Source organism: Tilletiopsis washingtonensis (assembly GCF_003144115.1).
Source record: "Tilletiopsis washingtonensis strain MCA 4186 unplaced genomic scaffold FA09scaffold_13, whole genome shotgun sequence".
Classification (NCBI taxonomy): Eukaryota; Fungi; Basidiomycota; class Exobasidiomycetes; order Entylomatales; genus Tilletiopsis; species Tilletiopsis washingtonensis.
The window spans coordinates 1-15521 of record NW_020312010.1 but is presented as its reverse complement, the minus strand read 5'-3'; the positions used below and the strand labels follow the sequence as shown (position 1 = coordinate 15521).

General features: G+C 70.1%; 6 protein-coding genes across 6 annotated transcripts; 3 read left to right on the top strand and 3 right to left on the bottom strand.

Annotated features, from left to right (window-relative positions):
* The first annotated feature begins 1419 nt into the window (after window positions 1–1419).
* On the top strand, window positions 1420–2977 carry FA09DRAFT_330434 (hypothetical protein). The gene is made up of 2 exons (XM_025742599.1): window positions 1420–2580; window positions 2649–2977. The coding sequence occupies exons 1-2, from the start codon at window positions 1458–1460 to the stop codon at window positions 2903–2905; spliced, it is 1380 nt and encodes a 459-aa protein (XP_025597531.1). The 5' UTR covers window positions 1420–1457; the 3' UTR covers window positions 2906–2977.
* A 148-nt stretch (window positions 2978–3125) lies between these two features.
* On the bottom strand, window positions 3126–3799 carry FA09DRAFT_298405 (Phox-like protein; the record flags this gene model as incomplete). Its single annotated transcript, XM_025740246.1, has 4 exons — window positions 3126–3188; window positions 3240–3461; window positions 3511–3554; window positions 3607–3799. 4 exons carry the CDS (start codon window positions 3797–3799, stop codon window positions 3126–3128), a joined length of 522 nt encoding a protein of 173 aa, XP_025597530.1.
* Window positions 3800–5558: 1759 nt separating this feature from the next.
* On the bottom strand, window positions 5559–8511 carry FA09DRAFT_361087 (glutamine-dependent NAD(+) synthetase with GAT domain-containing protein). Its single transcript, XM_025745307.1, has 15 exons — window positions 8485–8511; window positions 8301–8432; window positions 8241–8250; window positions 7802–8193; window positions 7636–7753; window positions 7203–7588; window positions 6816–7157; window positions 6626–6761; window positions 6472–6578; window positions 6225–6423; window positions 6043–6171; window positions 5909–5992; window positions 5828–5852; window positions 5702–5778; window positions 5559–5649 (listed from the first exon to the last, which is right to left on the bottom strand). The coding sequence occupies exons 1-15, from the start codon at window positions 8496–8498 to the stop codon at window positions 5617–5619; spliced, it is 2184 nt and encodes a 727-aa protein (XP_025597529.1). The 5' UTR covers window positions 8499–8511; the 3' UTR covers window positions 5559–5616.
* Window positions 8512–8759: 248 nt separating this feature from the next.
* Window positions 8760–11235, top strand: FA09DRAFT_330429 (hypothetical protein). Its single transcript, XM_025742598.1, has 3 exons — window positions 8760–9018; window positions 9067–9353; window positions 9403–11235. Exons 1-3 carry the CDS (start codon window positions 8875–8877, stop codon window positions 11006–11008), a joined length of 2037 nt encoding a protein of 678 aa, XP_025597528.1. The 5' UTR covers window positions 8760–8874; the 3' UTR covers window positions 11009–11235.
* A 541-nt stretch (window positions 11236–11776) lies between these two features.
* Window positions 11777–12858, top strand: FA09DRAFT_330426 (hypothetical protein). Its single transcript, XM_025742597.1, has 5 exons — window positions 11777–11804; window positions 11856–11958; window positions 12375–12412; window positions 12465–12542; window positions 12595–12858. Exons 2-5 carry the CDS (start codon window positions 11867–11869, stop codon window positions 12651–12653), a joined length of 267 nt encoding a protein of 88 aa, XP_025597527.1. The 5' UTR covers window positions 11777–11804; window positions 11856–11866; the 3' UTR covers window positions 12654–12858.
* Window positions 12639–13895, bottom strand: FA09DRAFT_47117 (hypothetical protein). The gene has a single exon (XM_025745679.1). The coding sequence runs from the start codon at window positions 13797–13799 to the stop codon at window positions 12795–12797; it is 1005 nt and encodes a 334-aa protein (XP_025597526.1). The 5' UTR covers window positions 13800–13895; the 3' UTR covers window positions 12639–12794.
* Between the last annotated feature and the right edge of the window lie 1626 nt (window positions 13896–15521).

The window sequence follows — 15521 nt, the reverse complement described above, 5'->3', positions numbered from 1 at the left end:
GCTGTGCCGTCTTTCGAGCCTCCTCTCGACCGCCCCTGATGAGCCACCTCTCGTCAAGCCTCATGCGCATCGGGCGCCAGCGCAGGCCTTTTCGTACACGGAGAAGATGTGGAAGAGTCGCCGTGCCCCGCCACTCGTCAGCTTCGACCGCCGATGTGCTGAGTGAGGAGCGGACGGCAGCCTCAGCGCGACGATCACAAGGCCCCGCTCCCGAGAGTCACAGGGCGGGCGTGCCTCATCTGTCTCAGCTCGCCGATAGGGGCGGAGTCCTCGCCCCGTGGCGGCAGCAAATGGCGCATCCACAGCTCTGCTGCGGCACCGCACTGGAAAGGCCGACCGCGGCCCGCGCAGATGGAGAGAGGGAGCCTGCCGGCAAGGAGCCCCGGGCCACCGTGCCGCGGCGACTGATCTTTGCCGGGCTTGCGTCTAGCTCATAAAGGCAGGCGGTCTCATCAGCTCTCGCCTCTGCTCACCACCAGCTGCCACGACGGCTCCTCGCCCTGCGCGCAGCCGCAGCCATGATCGCCAAGGGCTTCCAGGCACGCCTCTGCCTGCTCCCGACGAAGCCGCTCGAGGAGTTCATGCTCGAGCTGCCCGCGCCGGACCTCACCTCGCTCTACCCGGCGGCGCTCCACGATGCGGCACTCTCGCGCCTGCGACGCGGCGTCGTCTATGTCGGGCCGGGCAAGACGGCCGTCCTGCTCGCCCGCTGGGTCGGCCGCTCGGTCGGGAGCGCGGCGACAGCAGGCTCGCTGCCAGACATCTGCTCCGTGCTGGGCGAGGGCAAAGGCACGCTGAGAGGCGACGACGGCTCGGCGAACAAGAGCTTCAGCCTCAAGGAGCGCATCGTCAGAGAACGTCAGGCGGAGAACACGCAGCGCTCAGCAGGCGGCGCGGCTGCTGAACTGTCGTCGGACAGATGCTTCGCGCTCCTGCAAGTCGACGGCAAGGCGATACGCTACCCGCCGGAGCCTGTCACGGCGAGCGTCTCGACTGAGAAGAGGCGCCACTCGCTGCTCGGCCGCAAGCGCAAGGAGGAGACGACGAAAGAGGCCAAGGCCGGGGCTGAGCTGGTGCCCGCTGCTCAGCTCGAGGATGCAATCTTCGCATTTGCGGGCGGCGTACGCATGCCGCTCGGCGCCATCCGGGTGTCTGACAAGGGTGAGTCGTGCGGCCTGCGGTGACGTGCGGCCTGGCTGATGCCGCTGCAGAGGATGCGCGCAAGGAGGCGTCCTCGTCCTACACACTGCACCTGTGGCACACGAGTGCACTCGGCAAGGCGTCACAGCCCGAGCTGCACGAGCACGCGCCGGACGTCATCTTGTGCGTCTTTAATGTTGGGAGGGCGCAAGGCTGCGCTGACACGCACACTGCGCAGCCACTTCGACGTTGTCAACGAGCCCTTCACGCCGCGCACCCAGCTCTCGAACATCTCGGAGCGGCCCTCTGCCGAATGCATGGCCAGCGGCTCGGTCCAGCCGCCCGCACAGGCTCTGCTGCCGCAAGAAGCGCCCGGCCAGCTGCGTCCGGCACCTCGACTCTCGTCGAAGCGATCGCGTGGCCAGATTGCTGCGAGCGCGGCGCCAGACGGCGATCAAGCAGTCGCGTCGGCGCAGCCAGTCAGCGGCGCGAACGGCGAGGCTCATGCCGTGTCCGCTCCTGCCACGGACGCTGCGTACAATGTGAGCTCCACGGATTCGCTCGGCCGCCCGCGCTCTGCAAACACCTTCGCCGGCGGCAACGGCAATGGTCGCCTGGGCGGGGTGGCTGGGAGCGATAAGGCCATGGACCGCACGGCGACGCAGTCCTCGGGCAGTCCGTCGCGCGAGTCGAAGTCGCCGACGACGGTGGAGAGCGCCGGCTCGAACGAGCACCTCAGCTTCGCGTCCCAGAGCCGGCGCCTGTCGCTCGTCGAGGTGCTCGCCGCGGACCCGCCCATCGGCTGGGATGCCGCCGAGCAGGCGCGCCGAGAGCAGCAGCGCGCCGGCTTCTTCGCCGCCAGGCAGGCGGGCAGCAACATCGCTGTGACGCAAAGCAAAGCGGTCAAGGTTGTGTCTCCGCTGCGCAGCCCGGTCACGTCGCTCGATGCTGCTGCTGGCGCCGGTGGTCTTCGCGGCGAAGGCAAGGCGGACTCGCACGGCGCGACGGAGAACGGGATGGGCCTCAACAGCACCGCTGTCATCGCAGGCGCCGAAGCTGCAGTAGCAGCTGGAAGCTCTTCGGCACAGCTCACGGGCCTGGTTCAGGACACCAGCGAGCCGGCACGCCCGTGCGCTCGTGCGGCCGCCGAGCGCTTCGACTCTGCCGCGACGACGACCCCGAGCGCGCCTCTGCCTCGGCCCAGCACGGAGAGACGCGAGACGGCCCCTGAAAATGGCGCATCTGCGCCAGCGCTCAACGGCGCTGAGGAGCACACCGAGGCCGTACTGTCTGACGAGGACGGCCGCGCTGCACGCCGGCGCTCCATGCCCGTGCCCGCGCCGGACTTCGACGCAAGCCCCGCGGACTCCAGCACCAGCGCCAGCGCCATCGGCACCGTCACGGAGGCGGAGCTGTGGCGCTCGCGCCGCGACGTGGCCGCTCTGAAGGTGTGTCCCCCGCTACTGCAAAACGCAATCCTCGCCGCTGACGAATCGGCCGCGACGCGCCTGCGCAGAAGCAGGCTGCCACGCTCGAGCAGCAGCGCCGCGGCCTCGAGGAGCTCTGGCGCGCCCGCCAGATGAACACGGTGCAGCGCGAGCGCCGCGAGTACGAGCGCAAGATCCGGCAGCGCGAGCAGGAGATCCTGCGCCTGCAGGAGCTGCTCGCCGTGGCGCCGCCCGACGATGCGTCCATCGACCAGAACGGCGACGCGCGCTCCGAGCTGCACGTGCACACCAACGGCGCCTCGCACTCGGACCTTTAGTCTGGCGCAGCGTCCGGCGCAGCGTCCGGCGCAGCTTCCGCACAGCGCAGGATACCCTCCTCTACCTATGTACCTCACCAAGTGTCTTAACTCTATCGCTCCCCTCGTGCGCGTGCGGCGATCTGTCCCCTCTTCCATGCGCATGACTGATCTCATCCGACATTCGCATCGTCGTTCCCGCGCCTGCTGGGTCCGCCGTGCCAGGAGCAGCAGCGGCGCACTACCATGCGCGCGCCTGCCAGGCCGACGACTGCAGGAACTCGGTGAGGATCTTGGACCCGGTCTGGAAGAGCCGCATCAGCACCTCCGGCGCAGGATGCAGCAGCTCACGCACCTGCAGCAGCGGGTGCCCCGCGACAGTGACCAGGAAGCGCTCGAGGCCCTCGCGGCGCGCCTCGATGACATCGTCGGCGAAGCGGTTCGTGAAGACCTTGCCCGGCAGCGGCGGGATGTTGACGCGCGCGCTCTCGCGCTCGAGCACGTCGCGGAAGTACTCGAAGTCCGAGTAGCGGCGCCGGACGCTCGAGTAGCGCACGCGGAAGGCCGGGATGTTGGTCTGCGCGGGGGTGAGCGGGCGCGGCAGAGCGCGGTCAGAGTCGACGCACCCGTGTCACGATCTCGTAGTCGGTGTACTGCTTGCGGCCAAAGCCTGCGCGCGCGGGATGAGCACTGTGCCGCAGCCTCCACCACGGGTGACATACCGTGTGTGAGCGGGTTGCGCACCTCGACCTCGAGGAAGTTCTCCGGCACGCCATACATCTCCTCGTTGGCCTCGCGCCGCTCGTTGAGGCTCTCGACGCGCGCAAACGGCGAGTACGCCGTTGAGCCGTAGTTTGGCGTGGGCACGGGGTAGCCCGGCACAAGCGAGCCCTGCGGCCCGCCCTGCGCCGGCATCAGCGAGGAGGGCGTGTGCGACGAGAAGGGGCGCGAGGCCGTGAAGCGCGACCCGCCCGGCGCCGTCTGCGCCGAGGAGAAGCCGCCGTGCTGCTGCTGCTCGGGCACCACGCTTTGTGGAGGCGGCTGGCGCGTCGGCGGCGGCGGCGGCGAGGGCGACAGCTGGCGGACAGGCGGAGCTGCTGGCCGCGACGCAAAGGCGCCGTTCGAGCTCGACGCCACGCCGAACAGGCCTTCGTCGTCGCGCGCAGAGGCACCGACGCCGAACGGGCTCGCCGCGGGTGCCGACGGGCGCGACGGCGCAGCGCCGTACTGCGGCACGCCCCATCCGCCGGCGTCATCCACCGGCGGCGGCGCGTCGGGATCCGGGATGCTGAACTGGGTGCCGCCGAAGAGCTCCTGGCTGGCGAAGCCGGTGCCCGAGAGCGTCGAGCTCGGCGGCAGCTGGGCAGATGACGTGGAGGCGGCGGCGGCCGCGCCCGAGCCCCATGGGTCTTCGTCGTCGGCGGCGCCCGGCGAGCCGCCAAAGGAGAGCGGATTGGTGGAGAAGGACGTCATCGCGACAGCAGGAGAGGGCCGAGAGGGGTCGAGGCAAGCCGCAGCGGGTGGTGGTCGGGAGGAAGGGGCAGCCCGGCGCGGGCCAACAGCGGTGGGGCGGCGGTGCACTGGCCAGCCGTGACCTCGCGCCAGGTCACGTGCCACCGCCCCAAATCGGCCTTAGCGGCGGCGGCGCGCGGCGGGTCGCGTGCTCTGCTGCTGCACCGGCGCGCTGCCTATCCTGCCCTCCGCAACGCCGCGAAGACGCTGCAGGGCTCGCGATGCCCTCTCTCGCCTCATGAGCACCTCCTGGCTCCATCTCGCGCGTGTGGCGAGCCGTATCGCGCTGTCCCGCTGCTATCGCTGCTGGCCAGGCACTCGACGCCGTCCTTGATCTTCGCATCGCCAGCCTGGTGACTGCCGGCGGCGCCTGACCTCTCTGGATGATGCGGACCGCCTTCAACATAGCGCTGAGCGCTCTTGCCGGGGGCTCCGTAGCCTCGTCGCTCGCCCCGCGGCAACACTGCTCGGTGAGCTCGCCAGAAAAGCCCGCACACTGTCGCTGCGCGCGCGAAAACTGCACCTGTAGCGAAGGGACGAGAGCGCGGCGCAAATTGCCGCCGAGACGAACCGCAAACGCGTGCAAAGCCGTCTGGGATTCGCGCCGGCTGCAACAAAGCAGCATTTTCATCGCGCGTCTCACGCACGCCGCGAAATGGCACGTAGAGTGCTTGCTCATTCACAGATGCCGGCGGCACTGCGGCCCCTCCCTGCGCAGAGCGTCGCAGCGACACTGCACTGCGGCGTCGCCGGCTTGTCAGCGCCGTTGATGAGCGTGCGTCAAACCGCTGGGTGCGGCCTTGCTCAGCGCTCGCTGCCCGCCCGCGGGATCACACGCTGCGCGCACGACGTTGCTTGGGTCCCCCAGCACGCGATCACATCCGCCGCGCGATGTGGGAGCCCCACGGGCCATGACGAGGTGCTGGGAGTGCACGAGCGGCACCTACAGGCACGAACCACCAGAGGCGTGTGCTACAGGTGGTGTGATGGGAAGGAAACAGCAGTGCAGAGCGCAACGCGCGCCGCGCGCGCGCTCTCAGCACAAAGGACGCACCGGACGAGAGGCTGCCGAAGCACTCATCCCGTGGCCCTAAGCCGTGCTGCCGACTCGGTGAGTGGAAAGCGAACGGCACGCAGCGCCCGGCGCAGGCAACGCAGATGAGGCGCGAGGCATGATGTGCATTGCGAGGCGTCTATCCGGATGTGACAGTCTAGGGTGATCACTTGTCCGCTGCGACGGAACGGTCGGGCATCTGCGGGATGGGCTCAGCGCGGGCACGACGACGAGCAGCGACGTCCGCTCACCTTGGCCGCCAGCTGGTCGATCTGGCGGAACTGGAAGGGGAAGCGCGACGGGTACAGGAACGGCCGGAGGTCGAAGCCTGCGGCGGGCGTCAGCGCGTGTGCGGAGGCGAGCTGCGCACGGCTCACGGTTGTCGTCGGGGCTATACGACTCCTGCGGGGGACGGAGGGTGAGGAGAGGTAGCGGCTGACAGCGGCAGGGGGACGCACGGCGTGGTAGCTGGGCGTGAGCGTCGTCATCTTGTGCCGGTTGCGCGCGTACTCGAAGAAGAAGAGCTTGACCTTCTCCGCGATCTGTGCGCGGGGGTCAGTGTGTGTGCAGCGGCAGCGTGGGCCGGACTCACGGCGGCCGGGCTGCGCTGCGTGCCCCACTCCTGTGCGAGCTTGCAGAACATCGAATACGGCCCGGCCTTGCCGACCTTGCGCAGGCGCCCGAAGATGCTGAGCTCGTCGTACGTCATGCCCATGTCCGCCTGCAGCAGCGACGTCAGCACGGCGATACGACACGAGCGGGCGGGCGGCTCACCTCATCGGCCTGCACGTAGTCGTGCGTGATCGGCTCGAGCTCGGCCGTGGGTGTTGCGTTCAGGAAGCTCTCGAGGATCGGCAGCTCGAAGGCGCCGCCGGCGTACGCGATGAAGCGCTTGAGGTCCGTCTTGGAGATGGCGCCGATGGGGTTGAGGTCGGCCGACGAGCAGTCGTACTTGGTCAGGTAGCCGCGCAGGCTGAGCAGGTGTCAGGTCAAGCTGTGCCGGCTGCACCATGCGGCTCACCTCTCGTCGACGTTGGCGCTGCCGAGCACGAGCAGCCCGCCGGGCCGGCCGCGCACCCACGGCACGAGCTGTGCGAACATGTATGCCAGGAGCATGCGCAGGCGGGCCTGCAGGCATGTCAGCAGTGGACGAGGGCGTTCGGCTGGTGGCGCACCTGGATGTTCTGCAGCGCGAGGTTCTCGCCCGCCGAGCCGCCGTGCACCTTGAAGCGCGGCGTCCGGCTCGTCACAGCCGTGAAGAGCGTGATGATGGCGTCGATGACGATGTCCATGTTGAGGTCGATGTGGTAGCTGCGGGAGGGGGAGGTGAGCCTGGTGTGACCCTGTCTCGGCCGGGCGACTCACGAGCCAATCGCTGCGGCAAGGTCCCGCGCGCGGTCGCGCGTCTCGGCGCTCGAGTTCTGCGTGCCCATGTAGCACGTCACGAAGAGGCGGTTGCTGATCTCCTGCGCGTCGCGCGGCACCCACGTGCTGCCCTCGGGCTCGCCGGCGATGCGGCGCACGTCGTCGAGCACCTGCGTGCGCGTCGGCGAGTCGGGCGCCGTGGCGGCCTGGTGCACAAGGCGGCACATGCTGAACACGATGACGCTCGTCGCGCACGAGTCGATGCCGCCCGAGAGGGGAATGAAGTAGCCCTGCGTGCGCGAGCGCCGGAGGTAGTCCCACAGCCAGCACGCCGGCCCAAGGCTGCGCGATGTCAGTAAAGATAGAGGTCAAGCCGGACGCACTCACGCGATCTCCTCCTCCGGCGAGTGGTAGAAGACGTCAACCGGCTCGGTCGTCGGCCGCGGCTCGAGGAACGGCACATCGTCTCCGTTCGCGAGCACGTCGGGCGCGGCGCTGGCGCCGAGCTCAAAATCGACGCGCACACGCTCGTAGCCGCGGCCCTCGTTGACGGCGGCGCCGCTCACCGACTGCATACCCCGCGAGCGGGCGCTGCGCGCTGCGCGCACATCGTCGAGGTCGAGCGTCGCCGTGACGACCTGCACGTCGTCGAGGCTGAATTGCGTGCCCTGCGCCACGACGGCGCCGTTGCACGCGATGAGCGGGCAGCCGTCGTAGTACAGCCGGTCGCCGTCACAGCCCTGCTGGTTGGCGTACAGGTACACCCCGCCGAGCTGCAGCGGATTAGCAGCGCCCCAGCGGCGGCACGCAGGCGGCTCACCTTGAGCGTCGCCTCCTTGATCAGGTCGACGCGCCGGTGCAGCTTGCGCAGCTCGTGGTGGCTCGCCGACGAGTTGATGAAGATCTCGACGCCGTCGAGGCCCTGCGCGATGTGCGGGCTGCGCGGGCGTCAGGGCACGGACGAGGTACAGCTCCACCACACTCACCTCGCGGGCGTGAAGAGCTCCTCGCACAGCTCGACGCCGACCGTCGTATCGCGCGTCTGCAGCACGGCGTCGCCGAAGCGCGTCGTCTCCTGCCCGGCCACCCTCTGCACCATCGCCGGCAGCGCAAACTCGTCGGTCTCGCCGCGGCGCGTCCAGGGCGTAAAGTAGCGCATCTCGCGGTAGTTGCCGTCGTTGGCGAGCCACATCTTGGGGCGGATGAGGAGCACGCGCGAGTTGTGCAGCAGCAGGCGGCAGTTGTAGAGCACGGAGCGGTGCATCACCGGCATGCCCACATCCACGATGATGTCGCGCGTCGCCTCGCCGGCGAGGATCTGCGTGAGCACCTGCCAGCTGTGCAGCGTCGTGTCGCCCTCGAGGAAGTGATCGAAGCACTGCGCGGGGTGAGCGGCGGCGGTGGGCCGGGTGCAGCTGCACTCACGCCATAGCCGCTGAGGGGGGCATCAGCGGCGGGGCCTCGCGCGCCGCACGCTCCACTCACGGGATCTCGAGCTCGGGGCCGACTCGCAGCGTCGCGCCGCGCCGGCGTGCCTCGGCGATGGACGCGAGGATGCGCTCGCGGTTGCCGTCGAAGTCGAGGGCCCACTGGTTGAGCGAGCACGTCGCGACGGTCCTGCGCGGGTGTGAGTGCGAGGCGTGCGGCGCTGCGGAGGGGGCGTGCTCACACGGGGTGCGGCATGGCGAGAGGTGTGGAGGAAGGAAGCGGCGCGTGGGGCTCGGCGCTCGTCGGTGACCTTTGCCGGTGCGGCGCCTGCGGATCTGCATCTGTATCTCGCCGCGGCTAATCTCGCGCCCACCGCGCCGCCGCCGTCAGCGTGCAGCCGCAGGCGAGACCAGCACGTCAGCCACGCAGGCCGCCGGTCCCGCACGCTCGGCGCAACTTCGGGCGCGCCTGGGGGCGCAGCCAGAACGCCGAGCGCAGCGACGCCGACGCCCTCACCTCCTCACCACCATCTCGAGCCTCTCAAGCCCGCCTTGCCGCCCACCTTCGCTTGGCTGAGGTACACTTCTCCGCGCCCTGCGCAGCGCAGCGCCTCGCTGCACCCCTCGCCGCCATGTTCAGCTCCGTGATCCACGCGCCGTGCGAGATCAGCCTGCACCTCGTCTCCGAGGACATCTTCATCCACCCGCCGCCGGCGAACAGCGACCTGCCGGGGGAGGACCAGACGCTGCGCGGCGTGGTGGAGCTGCGTGCGCCCGTGAGTTGCGCTGCAGTAGCAGTGCTGATGTATGCTGACAAGCCCCAGTCGGAGCGCACGATCCCCGCCCTGCGCGTGCAGCTGCAGGCGCTGCAGACGCTCTCGCTGCCCGAGCCCGTCGCCGGCGCCGCGGCGCCGCATGTGCGGCACGAGGAGAAGGTGCTGCTCGACAAGACGATTGAGATCACGTCGGACGGCAGCGGCGGCCTGAGCCACGCGCACCGCGTCGGCAAGGGCAAGGGCAAGGCGCGCGAGAGCCCCGCCGTGTCGCCGCTCGGCGGCCCGCAGGAGGGCGAGGCGGAGGACGGCATTCACCTGGACAAGGGCCTGCATGGGTGCGTCGCAGCGGCAGAGCCCGCGGTGCTGTGCTGACCCCTGGCGCAGCTTCGAGTTCAGCTTCATCATTCCCTCGTCGTCGCCGCCGTTTGAGCGCTACCGGCACGGGCGCGTGCGCTACGTGGTGACGGCGACGGCGCTCGGCGCCGGGCGCGGGCGCAGCGCCGTGTCGATCTGGCGCGAGGTCTTTGTCATTGTGCAGGCGACGCCCGACGGCGGGCCCGTGCCGCTCGACATTCAGTACCACGACGTGCACGAGGCGCTCGGCCCGCTGTCGGTGTCGCTGACGTCGGCCTCGCTGACCGTCGGCGGCACGGCGACGCTGAGCATCCTGCATCCGGACCCGCCGCCCGGCCTCAGCGTGCACGTCATCCGCGTGTTCCTCGAGCAGACCGTCGAGCTGTACTCGGACCTGCGCAAGGGCTGGCTCAAGCTGCCCGTCGAGAAGCTGCGCCTGTGGGAGAAGGGCTACATGCCGTACAAGGCCAAGCAGGCCGAGCCGCACATCGTGCCCGAGGATGCATTCTGGCTGGCACAGGGCGAGGACACGCCTGGGCGGCCCGGCCGCGCGGCGCACGCGTACCAGGGCGCCGCCTCGCACAGCTCCTTTTCGCCGTTCAGCCCGAGCTCGCCGCTGGGCCGCAGCGCCGCCGGCGTGCCGGCGCATGCCTACCGCGTCCGCACGACGGTGCGCATGCCCGACGACAATGCGATGCGCCCAAGCACGGTGCGCGGCTCGCGCAGCGACATTCGCGTCTCGCACGACCTCGGCGTCGAGGTGTACTTTTCGCGCCTCTCCGTCATCGACGAGCGCGAGGCGTCCGAGTCGCGCGGCAAGCCCAAGGTGCAGGTGTTCAGCATGCGGCGCAGCACCGTCATCCCGTCGTGCTGCTGCACGTTTGACACGATCCACCTGCCGCCGTACTCGTTCGAGTCGCCGAGCAACTCGCGGCCGTCGAGCCCCACGCCGCCGACGGCGCGCAACCCGACGCAGGCCGACGTCGACCACTGGCGCCTCGCGCAGACGCTGCGGGCCGCGCTGCCGCACGCCTCGGGCCCGGTCACGCACGCGCCGCCCAACCGCTCGGCGCCGGGCTCGCGGCCGGCGAGCCGCGACCCGTCGCCGACGCGCCCGCACCTGCCGCACTCGGGCAGCAGCTTCTCGGCGTTTCTGCACGGGCGGCGCTCGCGCAACTCGAGCCCCGAGCGCGGCACCGGCTCGCCCGGGCCCAGCCACGAGGCGTCGAGCTCGGCGCCGTCGCGGCGCGGGCGCTCTGGGCTCTCCTTTACGCCTGCGCACACGGCCGGGCACGCCACGACGAGCGTCATGACGGCGCCGGCCTCCGGCACCAACACGCCGCGCTCGCTGCCGTCGTCGTACCCGTGGGCGAACAGCCACCTGCCGCCGCGCACGCCCGGCGGGCACCAGACGTGCAACTGCGGGCGCACGACGGAGGAGCTCACCGAGGCCGAGCAGCGCCTCCTCGGCGGCGCGCCCACGGCGCCCGGCGCGTGGATCGATGCGCACGAGGAGGGCAGCGAGCCGCCGCCGTGGACGCCGTCGCGCCCGGCGAGCCCGAGCGAGGGCCTGCACGCCGAGCCGTACGGCGAGCGGCCTTCGTATCTGCGCGAGAAGGCGCCGTGTCCTGCGTGACGGCCTGCAGAGCGCAGAGCGTCGACGGCCTGCAGAGCGCAGAGCGTCGACGGCCTGCAGAGCGCAGAGCGTCGACGGCCTGCAGAGCGCAGAGCGTCGACGGCCTGCAGAGCGCAGAGCGTCGACAGCCGTGGCACATCTCACTACTACCTCGGTACATCGCGCCACCACCACTCCGGACTCCCCCATATGTATTACAGCATCATAGAATAGACTCGCTCAGGTTGAACACGCAGCGTGATGAGTAGTGTGATCAAGGCGGTGCATGACGCGCCGCTTGCTGATGCGGGGGAGGCCACGCGGCGGATGAAGTGCGTGTAAGTCGAGATCTGAAGCAAAGCGAGCACTGCGGTGCCGCCATCGCCTGCGATGAAGCGTCGCATGATTTTGAGTCTAATCTCAGATCACAAGCATGCGCCATGCCGATCTGACGAGGGTGCGAAGTGGCGGAGGGGTGGCTGCTGTGAGCCAGAGGCGCGCGGCGCGGGCGGCAACATCGGAGTCGCGCGCCGGGCACCTCCATCGCGACGCGCGCCGCTGCACCTGCGCCTGGCCTTGCGACCACCACCTCTCCACCTCGACTGCCCGCATTGCTGCCTGCTCCTCTGCCTACAGCTCCTGCCGCACTCCTGACCTAGCCCGACTGTCCCCGCCGCACCTCACCGCGCACCTCCTTTCGCCGCCGCCATGTCTGCCGGCTCGGCCGTGACGATCAAGCTCCTGCACGAGGCAGCGGGCCATGTGGTGACGATTGAGGTCAAGGGCGGTGCCTCGTACCGGGGCAAGCTGCACGAGGGTGAGCAAGCATGCCCGGTGCTGCAGGGCGTGAGCTGACGGTGCGCCGCAGCGGAGGACAACATGAACGTCGCGATGAAGGAGGTGACGTGCACGGCGCGCGACGGCAAGCAGAGCCGGCTGGAGAGCATCTACATCCGCGGCAGCATGATCCGGTGAGTCGCCATGCCAAGAGCGGGCAGGCAGAGGTGGACAGGTGCGGAGTTGACAGGCGGGCAAGATGCGGGGATCGGTGTGGAGCGGGTACGCGAGCGGCGGGCAGGTGCAGGCCCGGCATGTACAGCGCGGTGCAGAGGGGAGACTGGCGGGCGTGCGGAGATGCCGTCAGAGCCACGCAAGGCGCCGGCGAAGGCGTCCATCGCGACGAGGCCGACAGGAGCGGCATACATGCGAGGGAGGACCTTGACAACAACGCGAGGCGGGAGGAGCGGCGGCGGCATGAGCGCGACTCGATGGAGTAGCGGCGGCGCAGGGATCAGGCGAAGTGCCATCGCTCTCTGAATCCCTGCTGCCCCTTCGACGCGCCATATGGGCGCTCTGGACCACTGCCATCTCGCTGACACCTCCACAGCTTCATCGTCGTGCCCGACATGCTGCAGCAGGCGCCGAGTGAGTGCGCGCGCAGGCATGCGCACCTGCCATGGCTGACCGTGAGACCTAGTGTTCAAGCGTGTGGGCCCGAATGCGATGAAGGGCCGCGGCATCGGCTCGGCGCGTGGCCGTGCGACGATCCTGCGTGGTGCGTCGTGGCGTCGACGTGACCTGCGTGGTGTGCTGACCCTCTCCCGCAGCGCAATCGCGGCGCGGCCGGCCAGGCACGGGCGCGCGCCCGCAGGGCATCCGCCGCTGAGCGGCGGCGTATCGGCATCGTCACACACTGCGCGCGAATCTCAAAGTGAGATGATGATGGGTATGGGGTGACTGGTGGCATATGAAGGGGCATGTCGTGAAGGGAAAGGGGAAGTCCAGGCGGTCGCCGCTGTAGCGCACTCTACGCGACGTCGGCGGCGACGTCGCCCTGCCGCGCCAGGCGAATCATGCGCTGCACGTCCTGCTCGCACTGCCGCAGCGTCTCCTCCTGCCCGCGCGTCTCGGCCTCGTGCGCGACGAGGCGCTCGACGAGCTCGCGCACCTGTGTGCCGACGACCTCCTCGGCCTTGGTGCGCTCGGCCTGCAGGCGCGCGAGCGTCTCGTCGAGGCTCGCCTGCTCCGTCTCGCGGCTGCGCCACTCGTGCTTGGCCTGGTCGAAGAGCGCGCGCATCGCGTCGACCTCGGCGCGGCCCTCGGCGATCTTGGCCGCCACCTCGCCCTTGGCGGCGGCGATCTCGGTGCGCCACGCGTCGCGCGTCGTCTTCCACGCCGCCGAAATGGCCTCGTAGCCGGCCTCGGCCTTTTGCTTGCGCCGCCGCTCCTCGCCGAGCTCCGCCTCGACCTCGCGCACGCGCGCGCCCCACTCGCGGCTCGCACGCCCGAGCTCCTTGGCCTCGGCCTCGGCCTTGCGCGCGCGCTCGAGGGCGTCGGCGACGGTGCGGTCCTTGCGCGCGAGCATCGTCGCCGCGTGCTCGTTTTCCGCGCGCGAGCGGATGAGCGCGGCCTTGGTGTCGTCGAGCGTGCGCTGCCCGGCCGTCGCGCTGCGCTGCGCCGTGCGCAGCGTCACGCGCGTGGCGTCGAGCGTTTCTCTTGTGGTGGCAAGCTCGGCAGTGAGCTGCTGGATGACTTTGCCCGACGCGCCGCTGGGCGAGCCTTGCGGGGCATCGCCGTTTGCGGCGCTCACCCGCCGGGCCTGCGAGCGCGCCTCGCTGGCGATGGTCGGCGCACGGAAGCCCGCGAGCGGCCGCGGCGACCCGGCGAGGGGCGATGCGGCTCCGGCCCGCAGCGACGATGCGGCCCCGGCTTGGAGTTCCGGCGACGACCGCCCGTCTGACAGGACCTCCTCGAGCGACGACGTCCGCACGCGCGGTGACAGGGGCGAGGGCACGCGCGGCGACGGCGGCATCGATGCGCGCGACCGCGACGTCGGTGCCAGCCGGTCCTTTTGCGGTCCGGGCTGCAGCTCCGACTCCTCGGCGGGCTGCAGCTCGGCGATGAGTGCGTCCTTTTGCGCCACGAGGGCCTGGAGCTCGAGCAGCTGGCGCTGCAGCGCGGCTAGTACGAGGTCAGAGAGGGCATCTGCGGCAGAGCGGCGCGTCACTCACCCACGACGTCCTCCTCGGGCGCGCCCAGCTCGATGCCCAGGCCGCCTGGCGGTGCTTGAGCGCTAGACGTCGCTGCTGCGGCTGACTCTGCACCGTGCCCGGCCGTCGCGGCGCTCTGCGTGCTCGCGCGGCTCTCGGGCCGCCGAGCAGCCAGTGCCGCTGCGGCAAGGGACGGCGACGGGGCCTTGGCGAGCGCACCGGCGAGCGCTGGCGACGAGGCTCTAGCCAGCGCACTCGCTGCCAGCGCCGGCGACGAGGCTGGCGACGGCGAGCTGCGCGGGAACGGCGCCGAGGCCGGTGCTCGCGAGCTCCTCCGTGTCGGCGGCGCATTGGCCTCGCCGGGTACTTGCCGCAGCGGCGCCGTCGCGGCCTCGTGCGCTGCGATCGCACCGGCGACTTTGGACGGCGCGGCGCCGTGCGGCTGCGGCTGCGTGCTGCGGCGGCGGGCCGACGCCACGAACGACGGCATGGCAGGCGGCTGGCCAGAGCGAAAGGAACGGCAGACGAGGGGTTGGCCTCGGTGACGAACGTCGTGCCGCCAGGGCCGGCAGATGGGCGCGAAGAGCGCCGCCGAAGAGCGCCGCCGAAGAGGGCCACGTGTGGCGGCCGGCCGGCAGAGGGAAGTGCGAGAGGCCTGAGCGGCGGACGAGCGGCAGAGCGGGCGCTGGCAGCGTGGAGCGGCTTGCGCGGCGGACGGGCGGCGAAAGGGTGGCCACCGCGAGGCACGGTGCAAAGATCCTGCGCGCTGCGTCGGGATGCGTGCAGCGCCGATGGGTGCGAGAGGGATGGTGGTGGTGAGAGAGAGAAGGCGCAAGGTGTTGGACCGCGGTGGGCGCGGCAGCGCCAGCCAGAGCGCCTCACCTCGGCTCGGCTGCTGGCCGCGCGCCGTGGCGCTCAGGCCGTCCGTGCGCGTCTCGCTGGCCGGCAGCGGGCCTGTTCAAACTTGGACAGGCCAGTCGCACGTCTTCTCCTCCTCTCCCTCCACCACCTCATGCACCCAGCACAGCAGCCCCAGAGCCCAGCAGAGAGGGCCAGGCCAGCAGCAGCATGTCAGCAGAATGTCACTGGGCAGCAGGGCAGAGGGCAGGAGAGTGCAGCAGAACAACAAGGGACAGCAAGAAGTATGGCAAGCGCAGCAGGGCATGGCAGAGAAGTAGGGTTAAAGCGCTGCAGGCATGCCTAGAGCACAGCAGCAGACTTGGCAGCAGCAGAATGTTGTGTGGCTGTCATGCAGCAGCAGCAGAAGATCACCCAGCAGCAGGGCAAGCAGAACAAGTGCAGCAGAGCGCAGGCTTTGCCAGCAGAGCAGCAGAGCAGCAGGGAGTGGCAGAGGGTGTGACAGGCGCAGCAGAGGGGCAGAGTATGGCAGGGGATGAGGGTTAGGGCACTGCTGCGCTTGGAGAACAGCAGGGCAGCAGAGTGTCTTTGGGTTACAAGGCGGTGCCCACCAGGGATGGAAACTACCACTTGGGCAGGTGGTGGAGGCCCCCAGATGCCAGGGATGCTGAAATTTGCTAAGCTTT